Below are 13,139 nucleotides of genomic sequence, written 5' to 3'. Positions count from 1 at the left end.
GGTCAACACCAGAAACTATCACAGTGACAGTGCAATGCGCACCAGACAATTCAAATATTAATAATTATGAGTAGCAGTGTTGGTTCCTATTCACAAACAGCTATATATTTTACTGGCTGTGACTGTCATATTCTGTAGAACACTGTCTGTAGTCTGGAAGTGCTCCACCAACTAGTGCTTAGGTTGCTAACACGAAAGGTTTGTATAAAATTACAGTGAGCAGGCAATATCATGTAAGCAGACAATGACAGTCGCTTTCTATCCATAAATAGAACTAGGTAAGACTGTGAATGTTGCATTCGCCTGCGGTGTGTGCAATTATTAAATCTCTCCTACATTTTTGCTACTCACTTAAATTATTCAAAAGATTAATATTGGCTTCCAGTGTCCTGGCATGAAATACAATGATTTCAAAATACTTAGCAGATTTTCAAATCTGTCACTTTTAAAAGTCAAAACCTTACTTATTACTTGTAGTAACTGATATTTTTAGTTTAATCAGTGACACTTAGTCAAAACTTAGTTTCATCATGCCATTTACCCATATTACATATTAATTCCTCTTCAAATATGGAAAATATTGCTGACAACCCTATGACTGCAATGCAGGAAAGTGAGCTACCCAAAGCCTGAAAGTATACATTAATTCACCGCAATTCTGAAGAGATTATTCAACTGCTTTTTCCTTTTAAAGGAAATGTACAGTTGAGACCCACTAACTAAAATAACAACAACAGATCAAGAACCCGGTCCACCCTGTCACATCACCTAGTTTAGGGCAAGGATAAAAGCATGGCTGTTTACAGAGATTCACTAGGATTTCTTCATGACATTCAGGGGAGCATATTTAATTTATACAGGGTCTTTGTCCCTGACTATATGGTAACATAGCAACAACAGTAAGAGCTGCACTAAACTGATCTGAAATTATTGGATCAGAGCGACCCAACATTGACAGTCAACAATAGGTCGATCCTTCAGCATAAGGCATAAGCTGTGGCCCCAATGTGAAATCATAAACACCCTCTTCATCCTCTGGACAAAAACATACAGTCTGACATCACTCAACTTCTGCGGCAATACACTGAAACCAATGAGTTACACCATCTGATCCGACTGAAAGAAATGTGTGCGCCAATACCCAGCTGACAGAAATTCCCAAGTCAGTCATAGCGAGTACCATAAGCATCCATTTTCACCTCAAAACAACCATCATTTCACAGTAGTTTTGTAACATATCATTTCCAATCCCCTGTTAATAACTTGGACACGTCTGACTGTGAAATTGATAACAGAATCACATTTGCCAAAGTGCTTACATACTGGGACAAGTGGTAATACAATGATCCTTTTTTTTTTTTTTTTTTTTTTTGCAGGCAGAAAAAAAGAAAGGATATCAATTACTAGATTGCACTGAAAGTCACGTAAATCATCAGGGTTGCGGGTCTATATAACATATCCAACTCCCATCACATGTTCAATAAAATTTAAAAAATCACCAGTAAATCCTGCAGACAATATGGTCAGAGTTCATTTTAAGCAAAAAGGTTTATCATAAAAAGAATATAAAAAGAATACTTTCCTTTAAATCATATTATAAATATTTCATCCAGAACTACTGACTCAACTTTCCTCATGCGGTTAGAAATAAAATCAACATAATTAAGAAAAAACACCTGCCACAGTACCTTCTTATATTATATGACCTGTATTCACAGCATAATCCCATGCACAAATACTCATGTTAGTTACTAATACCTGATCACTTCTGTTTGTGTTTTCATCTTGTTAAGAATTTTGTTGAAAATATTACAAATAATAACAAAATAAATAAATAAATACAATTTTGGTAAATAAATGTTAGATTACATGCCAAAATGATAGTTAATGCATGAACCAATTTATCCCTAAGATTGAAAGATACTTACCAAAAATTTGGAAACTCGTGCATACCATTGCTGCAAGCACATATAGCCATTTTCAAGTCATTATACAATCCTTTTAATTAAAATCAAAGTCAGTTTCTCCACTAATTTTATCAGATAAGTGTTTTGGTCACATGCAATTAAAACCACATATAATATCCTTTTTTGCATTATTTAACCATCCTCTTTCATTTCATGCTGTAAAAACTTGTTTCTTGTGATAGGAAGAAATGGACTAGATAAAAAAGTTATTGCAAGAAATGACAAGATAAATAATTATAACTGTGAAAGTCTTTTTCACAAGTTAAAACGCTATGGTGGCAGAGATGTGACTCAAGGTAATTGAGATCATTATCAGCCAAATACTTTAAATGCTTATTCCCAATGAAGCTTGACAGGGACTCCTGCTGAATGCAATAAGATTAACACGCCTCCTTGTTTCCAACATACTCATGTAATCACCAGCTTTTCTCTATTTACTCAATGCCAAGAGGTATGTTAACTTTTAAATGTTGTTCAACTGATTACACTCAGCATGAGTTCCATAGATCTCATATAAAAAGAAAATTCCATTGGGAATGGGCCCTAAGGAGGAGGAGGAGGAGGAGGAGCAAGAGGAGGAGGAGGGAAGGCCAGTTAACAGGGGCAGATTGAGGCCATCTTCTCGGTCTTCCAGAAGACGGCCATACTTTCAAGTTTACGCTGACGGGTATCTAATTTTTTGTTTTATTTTTGGAAGACGGTCAAAAATGGAGAATGGATCAACAAAGATAATTTGGAAGACTGTCACAAAATATCTCTGGATTCGCCCCTGGTTGATATGGCTTTCTTCCCATTGGTGGATGTTCTGGGTGTAATCCTGAAATTTCACCTTTCTATCAAAATAGCAAAGCTGATTATGACTAAAAATAAAGAGGAGAAAAAGTAAAGTTTAATGGAGAAAATTAGATTACATGTAACAAAAGCTTAATAAGATGTTTTTTTTTCCTTTTCTTATCATATCACCAATGGGTGCCACTTGGTAACAGCTTCTGTTTAAAACTTTATTAGAAACTGTAAAGCTACACCTTACAACATCATGGAGATGTATTGAGTGTCCATCTTGTAATTATCTATACATCAAATCTTTCAAGCTTCATCTCCAAGGGAAAGTGAGTTAACTGTTTCTATTGATTCTATGAAAGTACTTTAGCTTTCCAGACACTGCTGCAGGGTAATGATCCAAACTGTAGTGACAGCAAGTGTTAAATGTTGCTTTCGATAGACATTACTTTTACATAATAAAAACAAAGAAAAAGAAACACAGATCAAATAACCATGCAAGTTTGATTAGAAAACAATGACATGTGTGTTTAGGCAGTGAAACCAAGTTTAATGTATCTCATGGGTTGATTAGTTTTTTTTTTCTTTTCAATTTTTTTTTTCACAACCGTGTTCTACAAACTGAAAGAGAGAAAAGCTATCCTGCATGAGCTTGCTTTTTCACAAGCTTGGATAAATAAAACAATGGGCTGTTGTCACAAACCATATTTTTTTGTTGAAACTTAAAACAAGATCCAGAGCATACCAGCAAAAGTTTACTCCAAAATTTAAATCTAATTCAAGACTGAAATAATAACAAAATGCAGGGCCTGTTCACTGCATATGAGAGAATACGTTTCATGCCCGTATGGGGTTAGCTTCATTTTAGTTTTATAATTGAAAACTTGTTGCAGACTAATCAATTTTCTTTCCTGTGCATTCTGTAACCACACCTCTCTTACCTGACTATCTACAATGGTAATTCCACTGTCTTGCTCCTCCATTTCCTTTACATTGATGTCTGCATTCAAGTTATTCAAGGCAGTGTCACTTGCGAACCTTCCTTTTATCATCGCATCAGCACCTCCGGCAGGTTTATCACGGCTTAAATTGTTCCCAGTATAAATCTCAGAGGGATCAATAGACTCAGCAGTCCTTACTGGCACAGTACTTTCAATAGCTGGTTTCCCGAGATCTGTCCTACTGTTACTGTGTAAATGTCGTTTCAAGTCATGGTCCGAGACGTTAGGCTGGCTCTGGGAAAACTGCTTGCCTAGTTTTTTAGGCTTTGTTTTGTCTTTGTCTTTGTATCCAGGGCGCAGTTTCTTGAAACTGCTCCAGATTCTTTGCCTTTTGCTTTTTTTCAGCGGAGATGCTCTGTCTTCGAAACCATTAATTCCTCCTTGCTCATTTTCTGGAGAACCTAGAAAGATGGACAGTAAATAGTTCTTCTTAATGAATTGAATCAGATATGAAATAATGCCAAGTTGAAATACAATTAACCTTTTAAGATTCAAGGTTAATCCATAAACATACACACGTGTACATCACCAGGCTGCTTTCATGTTGAGATCGTCCTTTTAATTATTCAGTCCATGTCCTTCACTACAATGCCTGTCTTATCTTGGCAGGGCATCTACCCATCACTGGCTATTACTTGTATAAATGAAGACTGCTGCAGTGATAACAATGGGTTGGTATTCTGGTTTGACAAAGTGGAAAGCAAATTTAATTTTGCAATTAAATGCACTATAATATAATAATATTCATTTCTTATGTAGCACATTCTATCAATATACATTCAGGCCCATAACCAGCAATTTCAAGGGGGGGGGGTTCTTTTTCTTAAAAGGTGGACCTTTTACCATGAAACCATCATATACCTAGGTAAAATTTTACCCAGAGGGGACCTTTTCCCAGCAAAAAGGGAGGTTCTTCAAACCCTTCGAACCGTCCCTGGCTACAACCCTGACATTTTAAGGTGCTTTATAGGTATATATAGTATAGGATTCTTAAAGGATTTGTGATGTCATGGCTTGAACAAAGCATATCCTTCAAAAAACATAACCAACTACTGTAATGATTTCTTTATCAAAATAGACAAATTGGAAGTTCATTTTAAAAGCTTTAAAATGCACCCTTTTGGCTAGGTCTATTATAAGTCTTTATTTTCTTCCCATGTATTTTGGCCATTCTGAGGACATTAGAGGTTAGAGGCACTTAAAAAACAAGTAGTCAGTAATCAAAAATATCTGCCTTACCTTTACACCTGCACTAAGGTAAATATATACCAAAACACTACTTAACCAATGCCTCCATTTTTCATATTTACTGTTGACATTTTACTGTTGACATATTCTGTTACTACTGGTATAGAGGGATGCAGCTAGGTAAATGCTAGTATGAAAGCTGCCGTGGAAAAATTTAAATAAAACAACAAATTTAAAGCTAATTACTTACAAATACCAGAATCAGAAAACCTCTTGAGGTGCTGCATTTTTTCAGGACCTGTAACAAATTGGGATTCATCCCATTGCTTCTTTTCCCTATAGCTTGAGTACAATCTTCTAGCCATTGTGGCTTTTCAAGCTTGGTACATCAATTGAAAGCAAATTACTGGCTGTGGTCTTTTTAAAATGTCATGCTCCAGTCCTAACTATCTCTGACTATTATGAATTTTTCTTTTAACAAGTCCTTCACATTCATCCTGAAATGGGATATAATCCGATGTTGTTTTTTTTTTCAAATAGAAAATGGTGCCATTTCCGTTTCTGATTCTGCACAGAATATTACATTTTGAGAGATGTTTTCGACTTTCTGCCATCACTGCTGGATTCATCCAACATGATTACTGTCAGTTCCCAGATAGGAGTCCCTGGTGGCCAGGCTAAACATTCATTTTCAGAGCAGGATGTTCTGAGATATAATGGCACCCTGATGAAAACATAGAGCTAAATATGCAGTCTTTTTTCCCCTATTCTTGTCATGCACTATCAGTGTGAAGACAAAATTTTCTGCCTGCCACGCTAAGCATCCCACATAAATATATGTACTAGTAAGTAGTTAGTTATATGTAAATCCTACAGGATTCATACCTTCATTTAAAGCTGTCTTTCCTGAACCAAACATCATATACACACTTTGTTCATCTGGATAAGCCATTATAATAATATATTTCCTGGCATATACAGGCTTAATTTAATAAAAAAATTTCTGAAGCTAATCAATAGATGTGTCAATTGGATATAAATTTCATGAAGCTGTCTGATTAACTTTGTGCATATATCAGAGAGTACATCATATATCACTTTCCAAATATAATTCCTTAATTGGTTTTTGTCAAGCCTTTCCTATCAATTATGCACATATTCCTAATGTACTTTGGAATTAGCCCTTATCTTTTTTTTCTGTTAAATTACAAAATACATATATGATATTTCCAGCTATCAAATATTTGTCAGACAGATCATCTAAAGGCAAACCTCAACTCTACAGCTTAATATAGAGTCTGCTTCCAAGATTAAAAACTTCCTGGTTTACTTTTCGAAATCCCTTCAAGCAGAATTGTTAAGAACATGGTAAAGAAAAAAAATGCACTACCCTTAAAAATTACATTGTCTACTGAATTAGTCAAGCCATTTGGCCCATTTAGAATCAAAAAGGGAATTTTTATTACTAGTACATTGCAAATTAATTTTCAGGACAGCAAACAAAACTTTCCAAATTCTATCATATGTGCTGGCATGTCTTAGAATATATTTTGTTATAAAATTCTTAGAACAGGTAGATAAATGGTACTTGATTCAATAGATTGTGATACTATTTTTATATATAGAAAGTATGAGGCACAAAAATTGTGATTGCTATCCCCAATTGTTTTAAGTACAGCACATCTAATGCAATTAAGAAGCAATTCAACCACACTGCCATAAAGATACATTGCAGGAGAAAGTCAATCCCTGTGACATATATAACTCATAAGTAAGAGTTTCAAACATGAAACAATCCACATGAAAAAAATCTATCTCTCAATCAGTTGAACAAACTTTATAACTGCATTGCCATGTTTTTCAAATTTCAAATTTCTGGTCATGGAGCACAGAGAGAGTAAGCAGGAATTAGCTGTGCAAAAAGCTGTGCAAATATCACTTTTCAGCGAAAAAATGTAATGGAATTCAGCTGTATTTCTTTACACCAAACTGTCTGAAAAACTATAGTGATATTTGGTTGGGTTCAGTGGCAATGATTTGATTTAAGTACTCACTTACTTTAATGCATCTTTAATGTTGAAAGCCTTTTATATACGGTCAGGAGATTTCTATTCTGGAGTAAAAATATCTCTCATATATTATTCTGCTAAAGTAACAGCAAAAAGTAACTAACTGATGTGCTACATATTATACATTTGCTACAGAAGCATATGTAGCTGCAAAAAACTATGTAACTAAACAGTTTCATTCACTTGCAGTAAGATCAAAGTGTAATATGCTGTCAGTTTCAGATATTAATCAGTCATTATTTAAATAAAACTTATAATTAAGAGTTTTGAAAATGGCCTCAAAAAGATAATGTTTGTGGTCTTTGCAAAATTGGGGCACCTCCCCTATTGTTTAGCAGGCCAATAGTTGAAAAAAAATATTTGAATTCAAAATCTTTAACCTTGTTAGACTAATTCCCCACACATAAAACTCAAAATGTGAAAAAATATCAGAGTAATCTGAAGGAACCCAGAACATATGGTTGAAATGAGAAGCAATGAACCATGTAATAACCAGCTTTCTTGCAGTTTTCCACATGGTATACATTTCATAGCTTGTGCTTTGAACCCATATGTATAAACCTAATCACTGCTGTTCTTTTAACCTGGGGTGGCTCATATAAGGCTTTTACCCAAGGCAGTACAGAACAATGTAAAACAAGGGACAAGCATTAGCCTGTGTTACAATCTTAAATGAGTTTTCCTTCCAGGCAAGGCTTTCCCCAGAGAGCTGTCCTGCCATTATCTGGACAGCCATTAGCCTCAACAGTGGGCCGTTATTTCCAAAGACAGTTTACAAATTTTTGGGTTGGTTGGTTGGTCTTCCTTGGGTTGGTTTCCCAGTTAACAAATGGATGACCCTATTACAAATTCACCTTTTCAATTTGGACTCCCTGTACTCCAAATCCTGGAGAAACCCCTGTTTTCAGGGATAGCTAACTTTACAAAACATAGTCCTGACTAGTGGTGAGGTACTCATAATATATATATATATATATATATATATATATATATATATATATATATATATATATATATATATATATATATATGTATACACAACACTGTACATCTGGTACATGAGCAGGGTGGACTAGTCATTATTAAGGCAGTCACTCAACCTTAACAGATAAAGGGCAGGAAAAAAAATACCCATGTTCTTTATTCAGATTAGATGAACTTGTGTCCTCATGCCAGGAAATACTGAATTAATATCAGTGACACTTATCATTTTGGCCATCTTGGATTATAACTGTATGTCTCTAGCCTATCAGTGATCAATATTCTTGTGTCTATCAATTTCAATTTTGGTGAACCACTCCATTCTTATTATGAAATATTGAACTATATATACGTTATGAATGCCAGCATAAACTGGACAAGCAATCTGTCACATGTTGCTATCTCCACTGTCAGGAAATATGGCATGAAATTGCTGCTTTGTTATGATCTGAAGGTGATCTATAATGTTTTCAATCCCCATTGCATGTGCTGATTACAACGCTGACATTTAAACTACCGTGGGAAGACCGCAATTTAAAATTCTATGGATCCTTTCATGAAGGGTTTCTGCAAATAACCAGCAATATTTACCAAAAAGTGCTCAAACAGTAATTTTTGTCAAATTTTCTCAACTATTATAACATATTGTTCATATTTCCTCATCCTGTTGTGCACAACAGTTCATCATACTTATAATTACAGCTGGCATTATTTTTGGTATTTAAATAAAATAAAACTTCACAAGGTTCTTTATAAAAGATTTGTTTGCAGCATCACCTTTATTTCAATACATCTATTAAGCCAAAAAATCTTAAGCGTGCTAATTTGCTAAAACCAATCAGCAAGACACTGGACTTGCTGGACAACAAAGCTGGTGTTCTATGGCTCCACTCTATTAAAATTTGAAATTATATGTCAATATTTTAAAAGTATCTTTATTATTTTTTGTACTGTTGTCTTTACTCTGGTTCTTCTCTGTTTGTTCCCATTTTTCATGTGGTACATTTATTTAATATTTTATGTAACATCATTCTCCTTTAAACTGTTTACTTTGGAAGCTGCTCTTATTTTCCTAGGATGAATTAAATACATAAATAATCAAAATTATTTCAACACTTACTGTAAGGGAAACAATGGGATCTTTAAACACAAAACCTAATATACCAGAATCAATATTAATGTGCTATACACAAGCATTCCCAAGCAAAATACCTCCTGTCTTTGTCCCCTCATCAAAACACAAGGAAACTGAGAAATCCTGGGGAGACAGGACAATCAAGGGAAAAGGTAATGCAATTGAGAGTAATGTGGCTACAACAAACTCCATGTATACTGGGGATCAATAAAGTAAACAATCTAGCCAATAATCTGCCATTTTTGCTGTGTGGAAAGCAGCACAGAGGTGTGCAACATGCAGCCGGATATTTCTCACTTTTTTATGAGTATTCTTTACTGTGATTTTCCTAGGCGTTCAGTGGATATTGTTAAAAGTGTGCTAAGATATTAATCTACCAGTTGACAACTTAGAGATTTTAACACCTTCCGTGCATATAACATGCTCTTATCTTCATTTATGATTCTTGACAGTTGGTTTATTAGGAAGCAAATAAGCACTTACTGTACAGAAAGTCCTATTCAGGACTATGAATAAAGGTTCATTTCCAGTTTTGTTATGATGGCTAAGCTAGCTGGGTACTATCTGCAGGCTTTTTTAAAATAAAACATTAGCTTACCACAGAGTAGACAATCTATGTTAAAAACTTGATTAATATTTGAAAATTCGTGAATCCGGCAAGGGCCATATTAGATCACATACTTTTCAAAATTATTGAAAGACCCAATGGTTGTAAAATTTGAAAAAAAAAAGTATGTTGTTAGAAAATAGTCTTCTGGCAAAAGTTTCAAGACCAACTAAATTTTCAAGTTTTTATTGTTATCCAGTCCACTACAATCCTCACCACTGGACACAACATGACTCCAGCCAGACAAAATTGACAACCTGCTTAAGGAGCGTGACTGACCCCAATTTTGAGGTAATCAAATTTTTTTTCAAACAATTTTTTTAATTAAAAAATAGGGCTTTGTTTTAGTGTGCTGTAAATCTTTACAAATGACCAAAGGAAAAGATTCTGTATGCTGTTGTTCTTTGCTTTCATGATCAAAAACTGACATTCCCCCTCCCCTCTTTTCTCTCCCTTAAAAAAATAAAATGATTTTTTAAAAAGCCAACCAACCCTGATATTTGCTAGTAAACATCATCTGTAAAAATAATATAATCAAAAATAAATTACAGTCCATCTGATCTACCAACCCTGTTTACAGAGAGCTGGGACTAATTTTACTTATTAATTTTATCAGGCCTAACTTATAATTTTTTGCTGGGAAATTTAAGATAATATCTCTGAAAGATATGATGTGGATCTGTTGGTATAAGCAGATATCATAGCTGCAAGCACACCCAATTGTCACCGTTTATGTTATTGTTAAATGCCAAATGTAGTGCAAAATGCCAAAAAATGCATAAATTGTATGTTTCTATGCTCAATAATCACCATTATGATTATTTAAGGTGGGCATGGGATTGTATGTGGCAACAGAGGATAACATTAAGCTCTCTGTACTGTAGTGAGCTAATTTACAATTATAGTACACATCTGGCTGAGACAGTATGTGTGCTAACTTCTGCCTTTACTACTGGTACTTTATTGGCAAGGAGCCTTACATGACACAGAGACTAGTAACTGTAATGACAATCTGTTGATAATTAAAGTAATATATGATAAGGCAAAATACAACATCTGTGTCAGCCGCTCAATAACATCATTTAACACATACTTCCACTGATCTTTTGGCAGGAATTTGTACTGCTGTCAGACTCAATTATCATGCTTTTCTTAGACCCCATTCCCTCTAGACACCATTGGTCTTAGTGCATCAACCCAACTCTGTGGAGACTCTTGCTGAGTGCAATCAGCTTAACTGAATGACATGCCTCAGCACGCACTTCGAAGTATCAGACACCACACCGCTCTTGACTATAGTATGCTATGTGATAGCAATGATTCTGATGTTACTAATTTTCTGAGTAGAGTTGGAAGTAGTGCATCTCATCTCAAAATTTGTTCTGGGGTATGATACAGTGAAATGCGTACTGACACACACCTTGAAAACGGGTAGTGTGGTCTGATCTTCTGGTGAATTCGGGATCATTCGGTGCCGAGTCTGGTAGTTGGGTAGGCCTAATTCAGTGGGAGCCCCTGCAGATTGAGTTGGGTCAATCTACGAACATCTATGGTGTCTATGGGATAGGGGCCTAATACTGCTTAAGTACACATACCGCATGAAATGAATTCTGAATTGAAAGCACCCTGTAATAAAACTGTATCTGTCCTAAAAAGCCAAGATCTAAATCATTAACTTCAATATTGATTTGCTTTACTGTTCCTGCTTGTGCATGTTGTAGATAAGCCTTAAAAAGATCAATTTTGTGGTCACAGTATATAATTAGGGATGTAAATTTGATGGAACTCAATGAGCATTAATTTATATTTTAAGGTCTCACAGAGAAATGTGAATATTTTCATTCTCTACCAATCTGCTTCTACTTGGCAATGCTTGTGCCCTTGTTAGTTGCTACACTGTAAATGTATAATTGTTTACTGATCGAGACCGCATTTAAATAAACCCATCGTACTAGCTGGATTGATCCAACTATTTGGGGATTCTCTCTTAGACCCCATTTCCAGAGATTAGATCGATCAACTTTAGATCAACCTAACTCCCTGGGGGTTCACGCTAAATAGCTGTCAGCCGGGCGGACATGAAAGTTAATTACCCCCTTACAGCTTGTAGTAGGCGGGACGGACATTTAAGCTGGATTATCTGAAAGTAATCTAGTGAGACTCCCCGCGGGGATAGATCGATCTAAAAGCTCTGGGAATACAGCCTTAGGCGCAACCAATGTAACTAGCTTAATTGTCTGCAACGCCTCCTCAACTCTAGGAAACTCTTTTACTTGAGGAGGCATGTCAGACAATTAAGCTTATTACACTGAATGCACTTTAGCGAGAATCCTCCACAGAGTTGGATCGATCCAGCTAGTACGATGGTTCACCTGAATGTAGCTGAACAGTTTAAAAAATAGGACTCTTTAAATTAGTAACAAAGATGCAGGTATACTTATTTCCTCCAACAGAGTGTCACTTGGTGTAGTTGCCTTGCAAATTAGACATGATATTGACTGCAATTTTAAAACCTCAACACCTGTATCATGACAAAAATTTGACTTTGCAATCAAATAGTGGCCTATATTTTGGGAGGTTTTCAAGATGTCTTCTTTTAAAATGACATCACAGGTATGAATGATTACATTAAGCCTTTGTAAATTATTCACTTCTCACTATGTAATGTAGAAAAGCCATTTGTAGTCCAGTTTATATTAAGCGTGTCATTAACATTAATAAATGATATAATGAAATTAATATTTATTGAATGATGCTATCCTTTATAAAATATAGCAAAACAAAATCCTTCCTAGTGCATTATTGTCCCATAAAACAAACTGAGTTCAAATTCAGCCCCTTAGTTTCCTCTATTCTTCACAAAGTAAAGGTATATACACTGGGACAGATCTTTGCTTATTTACAACATGAGGAAAATCCTAAGTTATTTCCTCAATAATATGAGGAATATCATTGTATACTTAGAGGGTCCTTCCCTGCAATATAGACAATAGATGAACAAGGACAATAGTTCTAAAATTTATTACTTTTATCATACCCGTCTACATTGACAATTGCCAAAGAGAGAGATGGCCTAGCACACCCTACATCCCCTACCTTGATACACACCCAACTATACATACAAACAAAAAAAAATACTCTTTTACTTTTTATTAAAATGGAACTGTTTTTTAATGCTTTCAAAAGTAACGCCTCATTTTTTTCTTTAGAAATGTTTGCTATAATCAAATGTTCTGACTACACGAAATAACATACGTAGAAAAATCAAATTGGCAAAGTAAGTAATTTGTTAAATTTTAATTTATTAAGTCTTTCAATGTAAGTTTCAAGAATTCAATCAGCAGTTTAAACTAAATGTTCAGGATGGTACTCACACAAAGACCCAACATGGTTTTGTCTTTGGCATTTCTT

At 34.9% G+C, this 13,139-nt stretch overlaps 1 protein-coding gene across 6 annotated transcripts in view; it reads right to left on the bottom strand.

Annotated features, from left to right (window-relative positions):
- LOC106170590 (multiple C2 and transmembrane domain-containing protein 1) overlaps positions 1–13,139 on the bottom strand; it is a 35,189-nt gene that overhangs the window by 20,334 nt on the left and 1,716 nt on the right. For 4 of the 6 annotated variants that reach the window (XR_015335363.1, XM_087016627.1, XM_087016645.1 and 1 more), the window contains exons 2-4: positions 5,187–5,433; positions 3,689–4,149; positions 1,929–1,958 (exon numbers count right to left, since the gene is read on the bottom strand). Coding sequence is in view for 5 of the 6 variants with exons in the window: in XM_087016627.1 (XP_086872753.1) it covers positions 1,929–1,958; positions 3,689–4,149; positions 5,187–5,301 (606 nt within the window). In the remaining variant the exon portion in view is untranslated. The remainder of the gene's footprint in view (positions 1–1,928; positions 1,959–3,688; positions 4,150–5,186; positions 5,434–13,139) is intronic. The other 2 variants (XM_087016632.1, XM_087016637.1) reach the window with 2 other exon arrangements.

This window comes from Lingula anatina, chromosome 1, assembly GCF_051362555.1.
Source record: "Lingula anatina isolate TDL-2025a chromosome 1, LinAna3.0, whole genome shotgun sequence".
Classification (NCBI taxonomy): Eukaryota; Metazoa; Brachiopoda; class Lingulata; order Lingulida; family Lingulidae; genus Lingula; species Lingula anatina.
This window is presented reverse-complemented; position numbering and strand designations above follow the sequence as displayed.